Here is a 20,642-nt window from a genome sequence, read left to right as displayed (position 1 = left end):
AAGACTCAAAATTAAATCCATCAAATCAGTAATCACTGAAGAGACAGTTTCATTTTAAAACCTGTGTTAATAATCTGCCAGTCTATCGCCCTATCATAGGATCAATGAACATTAAAATTAGACTTCAGAGGTCAATTTCTTCAACTCCCACAAATTATCTTTCTTTTCTAGGAAACATCATTCATTTATTCAATATTTATGGAGTTATCTACCATATGCCAGGAGTATCTAGACACTAGGCATATATCCATGAACAAAATAGACAAAAGTACTGCTCTTGTGGGATTTACATTATTTTTTGCTTTTCTCACAAGTGACCCTAATTCTCTTCTTCTGGGGTGATGATCACTCACCATTCCAATACTCCACACTTGAAACATGAACTGTGTTCTTCTTGTGAATATCCCGTCCACGTTTCCATGTTTCTTATTTAATCAACTTAGAGTTTATTTTTGCCCTTGCTAGTTTATTATGTATATGTAGAGATATTTTATTGTGTGTCAACTTAATACATATTTCTTGTACTTTTCTTAGCCTTCCTTTTTTTTTTTTCTCTCCCTTTAAGTTTTAATACTCACTTCCCTGGGGTCTTTCCTTCAATTTCTTAAACCTAACAAAATGTATATATTTAAAATATTCTAATACTACTTTTAAAAATTCCTTATTTTCCTATAATTTAACATTCTCTTTACTATAGTTTTTCAACATTATATTTTATTTCTGACATTCATGTTTTTATTCTCTTAACCTTCATAGGCAATGGCACCCCACTCCAGTACTCTTGCCTGGAAAATCCCATGGATGGAGGAGCCTGGTAGGCTGCAGTCCATGGGGTCGCTAAGAGTCGGACATGACTGAGCAACTTCACTTTCACTTTTCACTTTCACGCATTGGAGAAGGAAATGGCAAACCACTCCAGTGTTCTTGCCTGGAGAATCCCAGGGACGGAGGAGCCTGGTGGGCTGCCATCTATGAGGCTGCACAGAGTCAGACACGACTGAAGTGACTTAGCAGCAGCAGCAGCAACCTTCATAGATACTCTACTGTAAGAATATTTTCTTTCTTAAAATTGATTCTCTAAGCCAATACTTCTGAAACTTCAATGTGTATACCCAGCACTTGGGGACCTTGTTAAAAATGCAGATGCTGATTAAGTTTGGTACGATGCCTGTAATTCTGCATTTCTCATACATTACAGATGATGCCAAACCTGCTGGGCCACAGCCCACACTTTGGGTAGCCAAATTCTTTCTGATAATCTAAATATCTGTGATTTATTGATAGTGCTGCAGCCTACTAAAACCCAGGTCTTTAATATTGAATCCAACAAACTTTAAAGTTGATGGCTGAAAAATTTGATTTCTTAAAATTGTTTAGCAAAATAGACACTAGTTTAATAAACTCCTGAGAGGATTTTAACGTAACTTTAATGCTCTTTAAGTCATTCCACAGGCTGTATGACATGATTGTCATATCAATGCTTTAGAATTTTAATTTAAAACTTTGATAAACTGAACAAAAGCAACAAACAATTAACTTTATGATGCTCAGTATTGATAAATATAGCCAAAAAACAAAAAGACAGACTGGACAGGCTTTGAGTGATTTAAAAAAATAGAAATAAAGATGAAAAATATATGGTGTTCAAAATCCCGCAGTTTAACTTCTCTGATTTTTTGTTTGCAATATTCTAAAGTATCTGAATTCTATCTCTGAAGAATTTTTAGTACCAAAGAATTCATGATATGATATATATCTGAAAACGGAATTTCTTTCCTTCTAATTTTGTAAAATCTTGTAGAGAATGACATAAACAGAAGTGGTGGAGTAAGACTGCTGAAAATCCGCTTCTTCATAAAGGCAATGAGAAAAAATTGGCAAAAATTGGCAAAATCAACTTTTCAGAACTCTGGAAATTAAAGCCTTTGCAGTAAGTTCCAGGGAGTGTTTATTCAAGAAAAATGGTTGAATCTTAGTAAGAACAGTGAGTTTCGTGGCATTTCAAACTTACCCTAAAAACCAACAGCCCCACAATTATGGCAAAACCCAGCAATCTAGCAGCCTGTGGCTGAGGGTCGGGGAGAGAAGTAAGAGAGGCAGAACTCTTGCAAAGCCAAGTTCCTAAATAAGGGCCATTATTTGACTTATCTGGTAATTCCCTGGAAGATCCCACTGGCAAGCCTTGTCTTTATTTGACCTGACTCAGAGCTTACCCAGTGTCTTAACAGCCTTTTCCCAGATTGGCTTGTCAAAAACAATCAACAGTTGTTGAACATTACAGCTCCGTGTGTGTGTGTGTGTGTGTGTGTGTGTGTGTGCGCGTGTGTATGTGTGTGTGTGTGCACTCAGTTGTGTCCGGCTCTTTGAAGCCCTATGGACTGTAGCCTGCCAGGCTCCTCTGTCCATGGACTTTTCTCGACACAAATACTGGAGTAGCTAGCCATCTCCTCCTTCAGAGGATCTTCCTGACCAGGGACTGAACCCTCATCGCTTGTGTCTCCGGCATTGGCAGGTGGATTCCTTACCACTCTGCCACCTGGGAAGCCCACAGCTCCCTGAGGTGTTGATAAAAGTTGGGGTAAACAACAAGCTGACCAAAAACAACAAACTTCAGAATAAAACTGAAGATGAGATGTCCATAGGGAGTTTTGACAGCTCTTATGTATTCCTAAGAATCTAAAAGGCCATAAGCATTTAATAACATCTATATTAAACTTCCCAAATCCTGTATGAATTTCAAATAGAAAAGAAAGGTGTCTGACGGTGTTGCAAAGTTCACTATATCTGAAAAATTATTTTGAGTGATATACTGAAAAATAAATTTAAATATATCCACCAATATGCTTAAAAAGAAGACATTTATCTTATGAAGTAAATTTATTATTTGAGGTAAGACTAATTATCATATTATAAATAGAAGAAAGGAGATTTAGTATCTAAGCTACAAAGGAAGGATTGTTTTTGTTTTGTTATAAGGCCATCTCATGGCCTTTTAAAAATTTTGGACTCACAAGAACAAGAATAGAAGTTGCCAAAATAGGACACACAATTCCCCTCTACTGTCCACCCAGCTTTCCCAAATGGTAACATCTTATCTAATGAGAGCACAGCATCAAAGCCAGGAAACTGACATTGGTACAATGTTACTAATTGAACTAGATATTTTATTTCTATTGCACCAGTTTTTACATTTTTTTCTTTTTAGTGTATGGTTGTGATACTGTCATTTATAAGAAATATATGTATGTATATCTTTGGTCACTCAGGTGACTAAAATGTATTTCTTTGTTGTTCAGTCACTAAGTTGTGTCCAACTCTTTGCGACCCCAAGGACTGCAGCACACCAGGCTCCTCTGTCTTTCACTGTCTCCTGATAGTGAAACTCGTGTCCATTGAGTCAGTGATGCCACCCAACCATCTCATCCTCTGTTGTCCACTTTCTCCTCCTGCCCTCAATCTTTCCCAACATCGGTGTCTTTCCCAGTGAGTCAGCTCTTCGCATCAGGTAGTCAAAGTATTGGAGCTTCAGCATCAGTCCTTCCAATGAATATTCAGGGTTGATTTTCTTTACGATTGACTGGTTTTATCTCCTTGCTGTCCAAGGGTCAGCAAGAGTCTTCTTGCTCAAGAAGACTCTTGAGAGTCTTGCTCAAGAGTCTTCTCCAGCACCACGATTTGAAAGCATCAATTTCTTGGCACTCAGCCTTTATGGTCCAGCTCTCATATCTGTACATGACTACTGGAAAAACCATAGCTTTGACTAGATGGACCTTTGTTGCAAAGTGATGTCTCTGCTTTTTAATACACTGTCTAGGTTTGTCATAGCTTTCCTTCCAAAGAGCATAAATAGATATGATAAATTTATGATATAAATATATATACATAGATATATAAATATATATCTGTATTTCTTAGATATATTCTTATGGGTTTTTTAAAAATGATTTTCAACCATAGTTCCTAGCCCACAGTGACCAAAACCCATGGAATTTTCTGCCATCATAATTGGGTTTATGTTAATGAAAGTGACTTTTGAATCTGGGAGAGAGAAAGGGAGGGGGCCTGATTGCCAGGAGAACTGATCAAGTTATTAGAGGATTGCAGTCCCTCGCGTTGATTCCCAGGGACAGGAGAGGGACTTGAGGTGGAATCAACTGCTACTGGCCAAGGATCTAGTCAATCACGATTATGTAATGAAGCCTCCATTAAAACCTGGAAAAGGAACATCTTTTGGTCCTTTCCCAGAGAGTTTCCAAGTGCTGCTGGGCCAGACCCCAAGCTCCGCAAGGGCAGAAGCTCTTTTGTTTGGTACTTTGCTCTCTAGGGGCTTCCTGATGGCTCAGCCGGTAAAGAATCCGTGTGCAAAGTCGGAAACCTGGGTTTGATCCCTGGGTTGAGAAAGGAATAGCTACCCACTCCAGTATTCTGGCCTGGAGAACTCCATGAAGTTGCAAAGAGTTGGACACGACTGAGCAACTTTCACTTCACTCTGCTCTCTGTATCTCTTCATCTGACTGTCGATTCATAGCCTTTAATACCTTTTTAATGATCTAGTGAGTAAATGGGTTTTCCTGGTTCTGTGAGCCATCCTAGTAAGTTAATCGAACCTGAAGAGGATGGGGTTGTGAAAGCCCCTGATTTATAGCCAGTCAACCATATGTACAAGTAACACCCTGGACTGGTAACTGGCATCTGAAGTGCAGGGTGGTCTTGTGGGACTGAGCCCTTTACCTGTGGAATGTGATTCTATCTCCAGGTAGGTAAGTGTCAGAGAGAATCACTTGTTGGTGAGGGGAAGCCTCCACACACACAAGTTGGAATTGGGTCAGGAACCCTTTCAGTAGGATTATAAATTCTGTCACATATGCATATGAGACATATCACCACAAAGATGGCATCTGAAGCCATGATGTTAAATAAGATGATCCAGAGAGAGTTTAGAGTGAAAGAGTACATTTAAGATCAGAACATTGATAAATACTCTAATTAAAGGGTGGGAATAAACACTCTAATTTAAAGGTAGTTTCTTTTCCTATTTGAGGGGAAAAAACAATGAAAAAAAAGAAAAAGAAGAAATATCAGAGAAGTAGAAGTAAATTCAAGAAAGAGTGATGTCCTGGAGCCCAAAGAAAAAAGAGTTTCAGGACGCCAGGAGTGACTGCCGGAGGAGTGAGGTGTAAGGTTAGGCCTCGAAGAGTACATTCATGTAATGCTAGTCACTCAATCATGTCCGACTCTGCGATCCCACAGACTGTGGCCTGCCAGGCTCCTCTGTCTGTGGGATTCTCCAGGCAAGAATACTGGAGTGGGTTGCCATGCCCTTCTCCAATAGAGTACACTGGGCCTGGCTAATTGGTCAGCACAACTTTCGCTGGAGCGGTTGTAGGGGAACAGTAGGAGTGAAGTGTGTCCTGGGAAGTAAGGACGTGGGCACAGTGAGCTGTGAGATGGCTAGTGCTGCAGAGGAGCAATGAATGCAGACAGAGAAGGAAAGAAAGATCGGGGTAATCATCTAAACAAAGCTAAATGCATAGGAAGAAACGATGAAAGAAGAGGGCATAACTTGTCCGATTTGGACATTTCTGATTTGGACTAACTGCAGAGAAAAATGTATCTTGCTAACGAGTCATGTTAAACTTAGCAATTTAAATATCTGTGACCTCAAAATTTTTTCCTCCCACTGGTACTTGTGGATCAACCCAACAAATATTTATTGAACACCTACTCATGCTGGGCCCTTTGGAGAAACAAAGATAAGATTTGATTGCTGCTACCTAAAGGGCTTTTATTTAAATAACAAAGAAATATTTTTATGCAATATCCCAGCTAAGATGGGGGGAATAAAGAGGAGCTACCCAAGAGAAGAGCATTCTGGGAAGAGGAAACGGCCTCTTTGTTGTAAAGGTACCATAGTGAGAAAAAGATGGGCTTCATAATATTTAAAAGAAGCTGCTAAGTCACTTCAGTCGTGTCTGACTCTGTGCAGCCGCATAGATGGCAGCCCACCAGGCTCCCCTGTCCCTGGGATTCTCCAGGCAAGAACACTGGAGTGGGTTGCCATTTCCTTCTCCAATGCATGAAAGTGAAAAGTGAAAGTGAAGTCGCTCAGTTGTGTCTGACTCTAGCGACCCCATGGACTGCAGCCTACCAGGCTCCTCCGTCCATGGATTTTCCAGGCAAGAGTACTGGAGTGGGGTGCCAACATTTTCTCCGATTTAAAAGAAACAGGGGTAAGCAAAGGATGGGATGGCTGCAGGTGAATTGGAGAGGTGAGTAGAGGTCAAATTTTGAAGGACCTTGAAGGCTTCAGGAAGATCTATGGATTTTATTTTCTGTGCAGCAGGAAGCCACTGTGGGATTTTAAGCACTGAAAGGTTTGCCATATTCCAAGGGCCATTCTGGTTGCTTTGTGGAAAATGTGCTGGTTAGAGAAAGGATGGGTAAGAGACGATGCTGGCTTAAACTGTCGCAATAGCAGTGCACATGGAAATAAATAGATAAATACAGTTGAGCTAGTCTGTCTTCCTATGCTCTTCACTGCTGGGTCCACTGATAACTCCAAGAGCCAACTTAGACCTATCACAGTCTTGAGCTAATCCTCCTGGAAACAGGAACATTGTCTCTGGCTCCACTTGATGGGTTATGGGAAAGTGGTTCCTCAGTCCTGATCCATTGTCCTTTCCACAACCAAACAGAAGTCCCAAAGCTAGCTGGGGTTCCAGTGCTGATCACTGTGGGGTGTGCATGGGCCTCCTGGTGGCAGCTCACTCTCCTGTGCCCTGGGACCTCTCTAAGTGGGACCTGTCTCCAAGTGCTGCAGCCAGACTTCCCCTTCCACTCTCATCCATCGACCTCAGTTTCTTAGTTCCTGCTGCAAGTGCCTGGTCCTTCAGAATCATGACAACATCAGGGTTGTCTTGCCTAGCACGTATTTGCTGAACAAATGGACAAATTTGCCCCAAGAGGAAGACAGGAATCCTCGTTTCCCAAGGGGTTGATATTTCTCCTGGCAATCTTGATTCCAGCTTGTGCTTCTTCCAGCCCAGCGTTTCTCATGATGTACTCTGCATAGAAGTTAAATAAGCAGGGGGACAATATACAGCCTTGACGTACTCCTTTTCCTATTTGGAACCAGCCTGTTGTTCCATGTCCAGTTCTAACTGTTGCTTCCTGACCTGCATATAGGTTTCTCAAGAGGCAGGTCAGGTGGTCTGGTATTCCCATCTCTTGAAGAATTTTCCACAGTTTCTTGTGATCCACACAATCAAAGGCTTTGGCATAGTCAATAAAGCAGAAGTAGATTTTTTTCTAGAACTCTCTTGCTTTTTCGATGATCCAGCAGATGTTGGCAATTTGATCTCTGGTTCCTCTGCCTTTTCTAAAACCAGCTTGAACATCTGGAAGTTCATGGTTCACATATTGCTGAAGCCTGGCTTGGAGAATTTTGAGCATTACTATACTAGCGTGTGAGATGAGTGCAATTGTGCAGTAGTTTGAGCATTCTTTGGCATTGCCTTTCTTTTGGATTGGAATGAAAACTGACCTTTTCCAGTCCTGTGGCCACTGCTGAGTTTTCCAAATTTGCTGGCATATTGAGTGCAGCACTTTCATAGCATCGTCTTTCAGGATTATAGTTTGGTTAAATAAGAAATTAAAAAATAAATGGGGTTGCAGAGCTTCACATTTTTTAACATAAGATTCAGTGTCCTCATGATCTAAATAACACAATTCAAGGTGACTTCCTTTGACATTATAATTAATAAATAGAAACAGCAGTACCCTCTTGCGTCGCATGTACAAAAATACATTTAAATATATTGTAAATTAATCAGCTCTAAGCACTAAAGAAGATAATTTCCTAGAGTTCATTTCATTATAACTCAAAAAAATTTTAAGCATTTGCATAAATGTTTAATGACTAGATATCGGCTTTATATTTTATACTCACTCTTTCATGATACTTTTGATTCTTTTCTCTAAGTTTCTTTATTCGAGCCATAAATCGTTCTAGTGCGTTTTCCTTTATTTGACAGCTAATAACAGAAATAATGTGTTACAATTATTTCCTTTAGGAAAAATTAATGAAAGAAAATTTTTAAATTATACTATTTGACTTGAAATAAAGTATTAAATATACTATAAAACCCTGTTTAGGGATAAGAATCTTTACTGATGTTGTAAATAGTATATTTTACTCACTAAAATATGTATTAGAGAGATAACTTCAAGTTTTAAAAAATATCAATCCCCATTTTTATTTCATAGTCATAACTTTTATACTTTCTCATTATCTATAAATAATTCAGCATAAAAAGAACCCAGGAAAGGGCATACAGAAAAGATGCTTCCTGGAAATCCAAAAACATTCAGACAAAAATGACAAGACAAAGACTTTACAGGGACAAGCACAGCTTCTTACAGTAGGGTAAGCCAGGCTGACCTATTGGTCAAGTTCATTAGGATACCATCTTGTCCATAAACAGTAAAAGGTTTCTTTCTTGACACAAGTACATTTTTAAAATACCAAACAAGTATTTGTTGAATGTCTGTTAGGTATAAAGTATAGAAAGCATGGGAAGACTCTGGTATAGGCAATTTGATATGTATTTGAAGAGTTAAGGGTATCTCTATTACCTCATAAATCTTACCACTTTAAATCTGAGACCAAAATAAAGGAACAGAACTAGCCCAATGTAAATCCCTTGCCTCTATTAAATATATATAAATATAAATATATATATATATAGCACCTCTGTGGTGTAGTGAACAGAGGAGTATTTACAAAATGAGAAAACTCTGCTTTTCAATCTTGTCTCTTCCACTTCTTACCTACATGACCTCAACAAGTCAATTCTCTGAACTTCAGTTTCCAAGCTGTCAAGAGAGAGATAACAACACCCACCCAGCTCTATGTATTTTATAAAGATGAAAATAAGAAATCATATGTGCATGTTTCTAGCATAAAGTAAGTACTCAGTAAATTTCAGGTGAATTTTAATGTTATGTCCTCAGTCCTTCCCCTGGAATATCGTTTATATTTGTTATATTGTAAACTTTGTTGATTTTGCCAACAAAGGTCGGTCTAGTCAAGGCTACAGTTTTTCCAGTGGTCATGTATGGGTGTAAGAGTTGGACTGTGAAGAAAGCTGAGCGCTGAAGAATTGATGCTTTTGAACTGTGGTATTGGAGAAGACTCTTGAGAGTCCCTTGGACTGCAAGGAGATCCAACCAGTCCATTCTGAAGGAGATCAGTCCTGGGATTTCTTTGGAAGGACTGATGCTAAAGCTGAAACTCCAGTACTTTGGCCACCTCATGCGAAGAGTTGACTCATTGGAAAAGTCTCTGATGCTGGGAGGGATTGGGGGCAGGAGGAGAAGGGGACAGAGGATGAGATGGTTGGATGGCATCGCCGACTCGATGGACGTGAGTTTGAGTGAACTCCGGGAGTTGGTGATGGACAGGTAGGCCTGGCGTGCTGCGATTCATGGGGTTGCAAAGAGTCGGATACGACTGAGCGACTGAACTGAACTGAATTGAAATTTAGTAGAGAGAAAAATAAAGCTCTTTCTTTCCAAATGAAGGCGAAAAGCATTTTTAAAGTGAGTAAATCCTTTAGGCTTTGCCTTGAGTTGCTTCTGCAGGGGGCAGTTCGGAGAGGTCTGAGTGGCATCAGCAAGCCTGGGGGTGGGGTGGATTCTAAGATGCCCTGAATGTTTGGCTGCTTCAACGGCCCCCTTGTGGACTGTTCAGTAGTTGCAGGCTTAACTTCACCTAGCCTATCCTGGGAATTCACTTCAGCCTCCGCAGGCCTCAGAGATGATGAATTTATCAGGAAGCAGGGCTTCCTTGGTGGCTCAGACGGTAAAGAATCCACCTGTAAAGCAGGAGATCTGGCTTTGATCCCTGGGTCGGGAAGACTCCCTGCAAAAGGGAAAGGCTACCCGCTCCAGTATTCCGGCCTGGAGAATTCCATGGACAGAGGAGCCTGGTGTGGGCTACGTCCATGGGGTCACAGAGTAGGAGTGAATGACTAACACTTTCAGAGGAAGCTAAGCCTCAGGGCTCCCCACCATTAGCCACTGTGGGAACTCAAGCCTCCCTGTTCTCTGAACACTTCTTCTTTTCCCATCTCCCTTATCTACTCAGTGCCCTAGTAACCCACATGTCACACTAAATGCTGAAGCAAGTGGGAAAATAAACCAATGAGATTTATACTGAGCACTTAATATACACTGAAGTGCTTTGAAAAGGGCATTGCACTGTTTTGAAGCACAGTGATATGGAATTAACACTAATGCAGTCGTCTGTCACCTTGTCCCTTCCCTCCTTATTAAAATGTTAGTTGATGGAAGGAATTTTCACATATTGAGGTATGAGGAAGTCATCCTGGCTTATTCCTGATTTGGCTTGAACTTTATGCTGACTAAAACAACCTGAGGCCTGTCAAACATCTATTGTTCATCTGCTTTAACCGTGACAGAAAAGTATGCATTTAAACATGAAAATGGAGTAACTGTGGTTCAGGCATTCAAAAAGGAGCTGGGCAGCCACACTGGATGCAGTTTCAGGCACACTTCTGTATCACTGAGAACTCTGTTTTGAACTGTATCAAACTCAAAGATGCCACCGGCCATTTTCAAAACAATATTTTTGCCAGGGGCTGCCAGCTGCAATTTTATGGCCCCAAAGTCCTTACTTTGAGCCCTTACTTCTCACCAATTCCAACCCTAATTCTTGACAAACATGTAACTGTGGTTTGGGCCTGTATGTTGCTGTCGTTGTTAAGTCACTAATTCGTGTCCGACTCTTGGGCCCACGGACTGCAGCTCACCAGACTCCTCTGTCCCTGGGATTTTCCAGGCAAGAATCCTGGACTGGGTTGCCATTTCCTTCTCCAGAGGATCTTCCCAACCCAGGGAATTGAATCTGCATCTCCTGCATTGGCAGGTGGATTCTTTACCACTGAGGCACCAAGGAAGCCCTTTTGCCTACATAAGCCTCCCCATTCTGCAGTCAGTGGAACACAGTTCAGCTGCTTCTTGCATCTGTGTCTCCTGGGCTACAGCCCTAAGTTTGGCTTGAATAAAACTCTTTCCTATTTTTATTATAGGTTGTTTATTGAGTATTAACATAGTAATGTGTCAACTTCCTTCCTCCATGCAATTTTGTTAAAAATTCTGAGAAGGAACACAAATGTGGGTTTCAAAAAAGAATCTATACTCTTACTTATTATACTTTTAAAACCTGTAACTGTATCTGTACCTATTGCTATGCCTATGTCCATACTCATTGTCGAAAACTGGGTTGAGGGCGGGGAATAAATATAAAGGAGAAAATAAAAACCACCGTCACCTAGAGATTTAGTATTATGCAATAAGATATTTTGCTAAAGGGAAAGAGAGAGGAAGACCACATTCACATAACTTTAATATAGTATATTGTTAGAACTGTTCTATTTTATTATTATTTATTGTTAACCTCTTACTGTGCCTAATTTAGAAATTAAACTCTATCATAGGTGTATATGTGAAGAAAAGACATAGTATATAAAGGGTTCGGTACTATCCATGATTTCAGGCATCCCTTGGGAGTCTTGGAACAAATTCCCTGAGGAAAAAGGCTGACTAAGATGTGATCACTCTGCAGATTCAACATTGGCAGTCTCAGTTCTTCGCCAACAACCACAGAGGTCTATGGCCTTATTTTCTTGAGAGAGATTAAGAAAAGTTCAGTTGCTCAGAAGTCATGGACGACCTACTCTGGGCCCTGAGCTCTTTGTTAGGGGCTGAATTTGTATAAGAGAAACGTAAGATGGTGCCGGGGACCCTTGGATGATCCTTCCTCAGATGGTGAGGGGGGCGTCTTGACTATTCATCGTGTGACGAAAGTCCCGTCACCTGGGACCTCAGGGAACAGCTGAAGTGTCGCCAGAAGGGCGCGGGAAGGCCCAGGCTGTTCCACTCCATGAGGCTGTTTATTTAGTTTCAACAAAGGAAGAGAACGGAAAGCATGCGAATGCTCAACTTACGTCTTGTACTAGATCATGAGAATTTTTAAATGTTCGCCTGTTTGGAAACCTCTGTTGAAGAAGAGAAAGACTGGCCTCTGGCTGACCCAGAGGAGAGAGAAGGAGCCATAGCTGGATGCCATCCCTGTGGGCCGTGGGGAAAAGGTGAGAAATCAGACTGCAGTCACGGAGCTGGACTTTCTGCCCACCTCTCAGAAGCCACGGTGCGCCAAGTCTTCAGTTACGCTGCGAAACGAGCGCAGGGAGAATCTGGCTGTCGCTGAATGTTACCTCCAGTGTTAAATAAAAGGGCACTTGGTGAAAAGTCCCTTCCCGTGGGTGCTGTCAGTGTTCTGACCCTCTCACTCACCATCTTCTAAAAAGAACATACAGACTCGGAGTCTCACAAGAAGGACATTGGATTTTCCCCGAATGTCGTTGAGACCTGGTCTCCAGCATTGCTCCCCAGTTTCAACCTTGTCACCCTCCAATAGACGGCCTCCTACTCCCAAGACCCACGTGTCCACGGGGGTCTGCTAATCTGACCCTGCCCTTGCCCTCTCTCGCTCCCTCTGCCTTCTCTCTGTTCCTGGACTGCGACACGCCCTTCCTCACCCGCCCTCTTTTACATGAGCCTTTCCGGCCCTCACGCTCTGGCTCTGTAACATACATCTGTTCCTCCTCTTTCTGAGATCAGCTCCCACATCGCCCCCTCAGACGAGCTCTTCCTGCTCCCTGCGACTGAAATGACCGAGAATGTACGCACTGAGTCTGTCCCATCCTTCGGTTATGCTGTTGCGGAGCACCCTACACTGTTCTTCCGTAGCATCTTCTTTAGAGGTATGCAATTTTTCAGGAAAGACCGGACTGTGTTTAATGTCCATCTCCCGTGCTTCGTTAGGAAGGGACCGTGTGGGCCTGTTAACTGTTGTCCTCTAGTGATCAGGATTTGCCTGTATTTGGTTAACATTCAAATACTTGCTCAACAGGCATGAAGTGCCTTCTTATTTGAAAAAAAAAACTGACATGTATTCATTCACTGCCTAAGTGTTACACATTAAAACACCTACCCGGGACCCAAAGTTGAAGTTCAAAAGCTATCGAAGGGCTTACTCTCCATCAGTTAGATAAAACAAACAAACAACAGGTATCACCTCTAGTCTCGTCTCTAGCTCCTGGGATAGAAATATTAAGATATTCTTATTAAAGTGAAAGTCGCTCAGTCATGTCCGACTCTTTGTGACCTCAGGGACTATCCAGTCCGTGGAATTCTCCAGGCCAGAATACTGGAGTGGGTAGCCTTTCCCTCCTCCAGGGGATCTTCCCAACCCAGGGATGGAATCCAGGTCTCCTGCATTGCAGGCAGATTCTTTACCAGCTGAGTCACCAGGGAAGCCCGTTCTTATGAAAAATAATTATAAATCATTTGGTTTTCATTTGTAGGCATTTGAGGACAATGCAAATTGGAATGTCTAGAAATAAAAAGTTAAATGAAGAAGAGAAGTGTGTGTACATTTACTCTTTTGTAAACGGACACTGAGGTGTGCTCTATTTGAAGAGGTAAGCCAGCAAGTTGCTGTGCATTTGAGGGAGGGTGACCAATAATTCAATGGAGGGGGCGAGGGAGCCAAGACCCATTCACGAATGCTGTTTCATAGCTTGGCTTGTGTTACTGCCAACGTGCCAAAACCTAAAAAAAAAATGCACATAGCACGAGAGTGAAATTATGCCTCTAATCCAGCTTCCTTGACAGCTTTGGAGCGCTTCATGTTCCGCTGGAGTTATGCGAGTGTTAGCAGTGCTTGCCACTTATGTATGAGAACTTTTGGATTCCATAATCTAAACTTACTGATAGTCTAGAAGTGCTTCACTGATAGGCAATTTGACTTCTTTTGGCGGCCCATCTTGAATATCCCTTTTATTTGTTTTCGCCGCGGTTTCCATTGTGTTGCTTAGCTATTAAGAAGAATACCTGCTTGAAAAAAGAGACACAGGAAAAATAAATAAATCCTTTGTTCCTTTGTGTTTATCATATAAAGCACTACTGGGACTTAACTTTAAACTGGCTCTTCCATCCAGATTGCTCCCGTATCCCCAGAGCTGACATCATCCATAATGCTGGGTCATCAGGAATCAATTGGATTCTTGAGTCTGAGTTCTATGCTTAGAGCAGGTCCAGACCAGTACCCCAAACTTTCTGAGACTCACTCTCTTAAACGATCCATCAACAACTGTTGCCCCCATCGAGCTTCATTAAGAGCAAGAATTTAACTTTTTCAATCATTTCATGTCTCCACAGTGTTTGGCAGAGTGCCCTGCCTATAACAGCAGCTCAATAAATGTCTTTTAGTTATTAAAAATTAAGATGAAACAAAAGCACAACCTTTTATGAGGACCAGGAAACTTGGCTCCAAAAGAGTCAGAACAGGGATCCAAAGAAACTAGGTTTGGCCAGGGTTGCTATAAAGAGCAAATATAAGGACTTTAATAAAAATGTCTTTTAAATGGTTAAGAGGTTTATAAATGCAAAATAACAAGAGTGATAAAAATAATGTATTCTCATTACCAGTGACTGTTTATCAGCTATTAATTGCTTTTGTATCTTATAATAAGAAACATCAAAAACAATATTTTTTAAAAGGGAAAATCAGACTCACTGTTTTTAGTTTTTATGGTAAAGAGGAACACTTTGAGAATTTGGTATAAGTACTAATGCACATCTTTTAAGATCATAGTTTTTCTTGACAGATTTTTATCTTTGGATTTTTATTAATGTATATTGTCACTCTGCTTATTAACTTATATGTAGAGTATATCATGTGAAATATTGGGCTGGATGACTCACAAACTGGAATCAAAATTCTGGGAGAAATAACAGCAACCTCAGATATGAAAATGATATCCCTTTAATGGCAGAAAGTGAAGAGGAACTAAAGAGCCTCTTGATGAAGGTGAAAGAGAAGAGTGGAAAAGCTGGCTTAAAACTCAACATTGAAAAGACTAAGATCAAGGCATCTAGTCCCAGCACTTCATGGCAAATAGATGGGGAAACAATGGAAACAGTGACAGACTTTATTTTCTTGGGCTCCAAAATCACTATGGATGGTGACTGCGGCCATGAAATTAAAAGATGCTTGCTCCTTGGAAGACCTAGGAGTGTATTAAAAAGCAGAGACATCACTTTACTAACAAAGGTCCATATAGTCAAAGCTATGGTTTTTCCAGTAGTCATGTATGGATGTGAGAGTTGGACTATAAAGAAGGCTGAGTGAAGAACTGATGCTTTTGAACTGCGGTGCTGAACTCTTGAGAGTCTCTTGGACTGCAAGGAGATCAAACCAGTCCATCGTAAAGGAGATCAGTCCTGGGTGTTCATTGGAAGGACTGATGCTGAAGCTGAAGCTCCAATACTTTGGCCACCTGATGCGAAGTTCTGACTCATTGAAAAAGACCCTGATGCTGGGCAAGATTGAGGGCAAGAGGAGAAGGGGATGACAGAGGATTAGATGGTTGGATGGCATCACTGACTCAATGGACATGAATTTGAGCAAACGTAAGGAGATGATGAAGGACAGGGAAGCCTGGCATGCTGCAATTCATAGGGTTGCAGAGAGTTGGACATGACTTGGCAGCTGAACAACAACAACAGATCTCAAAAAGGTAAGTACCTAACCTGCATTCAATGTATTACTAGGTGGGTGTGGGTGGGTGTGGTAGGAAAAACAACCTTTGTAGTTATTTGTTAAAATGGCTGGAAACTCCATGAGAGTGGGGGTGATGTAATTCTTGTACATTACTATATTACCCCTCCTAGCACAGTAGATCTGGTCCTTGTCAAATGAACAATTAGATGGATGAATCAGGTAGACATATTTTAATTCTAGATCTACCACCTACTATCTAGGTGACCTTGAGTAGGCTACTTAATCTTTTTGAGCTTCAGTTCCATCATCTGTAAAGTGAGAACAAAATTCTTATTTTAAACACTGGTAAGGATGAAACGGGTTAGTATTTAAAGCACCTGGCATAGTGTCTGCCATACAGAAAGAACTGAGTAAGTATTTTTGCCCCTTTAGTTATGGCTCCAGAAGCATAATCTGGTAAATTTCAGGTAACTAAAGCAGAGGACTGTCTGCCTGCTACCAAGTAAGAGGTGAGGTGTAAAGACGAATCCATGTAGTTTTCGACCATCAGCCTTCATCACCAATTTGGATCACCGAATAGGCAATCTACACAAATCATTCAGATCCACAATGGAAACACTCTCTGAAATAAAAACACACTTTTCCCCTACAGACTTGCTGTTTGCATAACCAGACCTCTAGCGAGGTTCAGTCTTGGTGCCTAAGACTTTTCTAGCCAAGTGTGTTCATCTCTGTATCCTAATAGATTCTAGGATTTGTGAATGTAAATATACTACAATACTTTTTAACTGAAAACCACAAAGGTAACATATCAGAAAGATTCAATTCAGTAAGACAGGTTAATATATTGTGTTATCGTCTCAGATGTGGAAGTATTGAGAATGATTCCATAGGCTGCATACTGGCACAGTTCACAGAAACATCACTAGGAAAACAAAATTGCTATCTTTTGTTTCAGGAAAACTGAATTTTTATATTACTTTCTATTTTAAAATTAGGATTTTTAACTTAACAGCTACACAAAACCATAGCATGCTGTCAAGGGTTGCTTTTTACAAGAACTTAGTGTTTAACAAAAACTTTCACTATAAAATATTTTATTTAAAAGCTGAAGCAAATAACATTAATCTCTAATTTTCTTTCTGAGTCATATGGAAGAGATCAAGTGTTATAGTTCCCACCTGTGGTACCCATCTGGTGCTGGAGGAAAAATGACCTCATTTTGCTCAATTACTTCAGTTACCTGGCTCTTATGTTTCTGACTCTCTGACCAATTTACAGTTAGTTACCTAATTGCAGCTCAAGGCAAAAGATTTTAATAAAATATGAGTGAAAATGTGGATCCATTAAGCATCAGTGGTTTGTGCATAAACTATATTAAGATTCATTGTTTCACATACTTTACAGAAAATTAGAAAGCCATTTGGGTCACCTGCTTAACAGTTGCTTTTTTGCAGTGAGCTAATGACATTCCGTCAGAATGTACTTTTGCATCAGATAATGTCCTACAAACAATGGGGATTTTAATAAACATTGACAAGGATTTACAGTTCCTGACCACCTAGAGGATTCCTCGGGAAAAGGGGAGAAGTCTAGAAAAAACAGCTACAAAATAACTATCCTCCAAGAAGATTTCACTTAAAATAATTCCTGACAAACGAATACTTGCCCGGATTTGTCAGTAACTTCAAACATCTATTAAGGGCCTGTTCGTCTGTGGCAATTTTTCTGGCCTGTAGTTATAAAATATAAAAGAGGTGAGACTTCTACTTAGACTGATAGGAAGAAAGAAGCATACTCCAATGGAACTTAAAAAAAGAAGAGAGAGAGAGAGAGCAACTCTAAAAGGCTTTAGAAAACCATACAAGTAATAAATGCTAGAGAGCTACTTCCCCAGGGCATGATCTTTTGTGCTTGTTTTTCCTCTCCCAACTCTGTTGGGGCATCAATAACATACATTACGGGTGGCACTAGTGGAAAGAACCCACGTGCCAGTTCAGGAGACGTAAGAGACACCAGTTCGATCAATGGATCAGGAGGAGGAAATGGGAACCCACTGCAGTATTCTTGCCTGGAAATTTCCATGGAAACAGGAGCCTTGTGGGCTACAGTCTATGGGGTCACAAAGAGTTGCACAGTACTGAGTGCACGCATGTGCACACCCACACACAAATACACACACCCAGTGAGGGCAGGAGAAGAGGCTGGGTTTTAAGGACTTGGGTATCCATCATTTTCAGAGACTATTCCATAATCATTTTCTATCAGGAAATGTTTCAAAAAGTATTCCCCAAATGCTTCTCAGTGAAAAGTAAGAAGTCTATTTAGTAAAAAGCAATATATAGTAAGCCATCTTCTTCAAATATCCTCTCATCCCATAATGCTTTGACTCTGTAAAGTGTGTTAGTCACTCAGTTGTGTCCAACTCTTTGTGACCCCATGGACTGTAGCCCACCAGGCTCCTCTGTCCATGGGATTTCCCAGGCAGGAACACTGGAGTTGGCAGCCATTCTCTTCTCCAGGGAATCTTCCTGACCCAGGGGCCAAACTCAGGTCTCCTGCACTGCAGGTGGATTCTTTACGTTCTGCATTATCCCCCAAACAAGGGTCCTTTCCTGCACTGTCTCAGGGTCCTGGCTCAATACCTAGAAAGTTCCTCATGACTTTGTGGAGCCATGAATATCCAGAAGCTTCCTAATGACTCCTTTCATAGTTCTATGGAGGCTGGGAGTGGCAATTCTGCCCTCATGCCTTTCTAGATGTTTGAAGTAGATCCTGATGTTTGCTAGCTAATGTTTCATAGATTGAAATGGTGGATATTTACTTAATAGCATCAGTAATGATAAAAGTTCCGAATAAGATTCCATCAGGGGTTGAGACCATGATTTATTTAAAAAAAGATCTCTCTATGAGTATTGGAAGTCTTGAAGTCTAGACATGGCTTTGCCATTAACAAGCTATAAAATTATGTCAGTCTAACAACAGCTGTAATAATGCAGTACTTCCAAAAGCCTTTGTTAACGAACAATCTGACATCTAACCATTAAGGCACTCATCTTCAACAAGGCATAACTCCTCAAATACTGAAAGGTAACTACTTCAGCAACTCATTTTGGGAATTCAAAAACAGATATTACCATATAGGTCACCATCTCCCATTAGGCACAAACTGGGTGTTCAGACCTGATTCAAATGCCCGACTGGCAAATAATATGCACAGTCACTTTCTTTCCTGATGGTCCTATTTATTTGCTCATAATATTGTATATACCCTGATTGGAAAGTAAAATGACTTTTAAATTCAAATTCTCAGTTAGGCTAGGATACTATTTTTAATACAATCTAAAATGTTGTGGAAATGCTCTCCAGCATATATTAAAAAAAAAAAAAACCTGAATGCATTTAAAGGCTCTTAGTAGTGATGATATCACCTAAATTTAGTCTCACAAAATTTCAGACCCACCTCATTTGTATAGATCATGTACATATAGCCTCAAACAACTTTAAAATGTAAGATACAGCCAATTTGGAAAAGAAACATAACCATGAAGAGAATATGGTGAGAATAATGGACATATATACATGCAGGACTTTCCACACTCTGATGGCGAAGGAGAATGAAAAGACCTCTCTCCTTTAACAGTGAATAAAGCGTGCCAACTGGGGCTCGGTCTTGGGGGTGGTGGAAAGAAAACAATGAGCAATTATTATACATGTTGATAAATACCTAATCTTATTCTTTTCCTTCTCTGCCTTCACAGGAAGCTTTCTCTCTTGTTTTGTCATCAGATGTGACATGTTCTCTCACCTCCCAACTGCTTTCGCAACTCTCTCCACCCAGCAGAGAATTATGGGGTAAGAAGGGGAATGAGGAGACAAACAAGCTGCGATACAAATCTAATAGATTAATAAAAGAAAGAAGCCAAGCGTCCTATTTAGAACTAAGGATGCTGCCAGCAGCCAGGGCAAGAAGCTGAGGGTGAAGAGCCATCAATGCCACACCCAGAGCTTATAAAGCTCCTGCAGCGGGAGGGCTCCATGCTGGTACTAAGGACGCAAAGATTTGCGGGGTCTGTTATCTAAAGCCTTTCACCAGACTGCGGATTCAGCGAGAAGAGCATTAAGGAGATTGGAGTCTAGACCTAGCTCCTCCATGAAGGAGTTTTATAAACTCGGACAGGTCTCTAGACCTCTCTGACCCTCGCTTTCTCTTCCATCTTTCCTACCTGTCAGGATTATTAATGAGGCTCAAATGCTTTGGGAAAACTGCCAAGCGATAAAGCCCCATACGAACAGAAGGCATGATTAGTCTACTGAGCATCCGTTGTGTGCCAGAGGCTGAGGGCATCACGAAGGTTACAAACCTGAGATAAAGTCAGATCCTGCTCTCCGGAACTGAGATCTCAGAAAGGCAAATGAGCAACGTATCCAGGGGTTCTACTGTGAGGCGGAAAGAGAGATGCGTTAGTATTCTGATCGGATCCAAAAAGTTCTTCCTCCCTTTGTGTCTCCTGAGTGAAAGGTTAGAAGGTTAGCGGCTCCTAACCGCCCAGCACTTCACTCGATGTTGGACCCCCAGAAAGTCGGAACCCCAGGCCCGTTTTGTGGCGGAGCCAGCTGCAGGGCCAGTGGGTACCGGGCGGAGATGCTCATAAAATGTCTTAAGAGTCAGACTGGAAGGAGCCGGGGCCGAGCAAGGAGGCTAGGCGGTGTCCTGACCTCCCCTGGACGGTTTCCGGGTGCGGATACACAGCAGTGGACCCGAAGGCAGCGCGCACGGCCGGCGAGCGGACCAGGCCAGTTCACTCCAGTGCAGCCGCCGCGCCCCCCGTTTCCAAGGCGACCGGCGCGCGCGGGCCTCCCCAGTCCACCACCGCAAGCCGCGAGCGGCGGGCCGGGCCCGCCCCCTGGTGGCCGCAGCGGGGAACAGTCAGGTCGCGGGTCCGCGCTCCCGTTGCCTCCCTACCCGGTTCTCACCGTCTCAACTCGC

General features: G+C 41.5%; 1 protein-coding gene across 1 annotated transcript in view; it reads right to left on the bottom strand.

The window, feature by feature from the left end:
- Positions 1 to 20,335, bottom strand: part of CCDC83 (coiled-coil domain containing 83) — a 52,442-nt gene extending 32,107 nt beyond the window's left edge. The window contains exons 1-4 of the mRNA XM_027532507.1: positions 20,017 to 20,335; positions 14,392 to 14,468; positions 13,858 to 13,980; positions 7,949 to 8,033 (exon numbers count right to left, since the gene is read on the bottom strand). Of these exons, the coding sequence (XP_027388308.1) occupies positions 7,949 to 8,033; positions 13,858 to 13,952 (180 nt within the window). The 5' untranslated portion in view covers positions 13,953 to 13,980; positions 14,392 to 14,468; positions 20,017 to 20,335. The remainder of the gene's footprint in view (positions 1 to 7,948; positions 8,034 to 13,857; positions 13,981 to 14,391; positions 14,469 to 20,016) is intronic.
- Between the last annotated feature and the right edge of the window lie 307 nt (positions 20,336 to 20,642).

The sequence above is a fragment of the Bos indicus x Bos taurus genome, chromosome 29, assembly GCF_003369695.1.
Source record: "Bos indicus x Bos taurus breed Angus x Brahman F1 hybrid chromosome 29, Bos_hybrid_MaternalHap_v2.0, whole genome shotgun sequence".
NCBI classification, from domain to species: Eukaryota; Metazoa; Chordata; class Mammalia; order Artiodactyla; family Bovidae; genus Bos; species Bos indicus x Bos taurus.
This window is presented reverse-complemented; position numbering and strand designations above follow the sequence as displayed.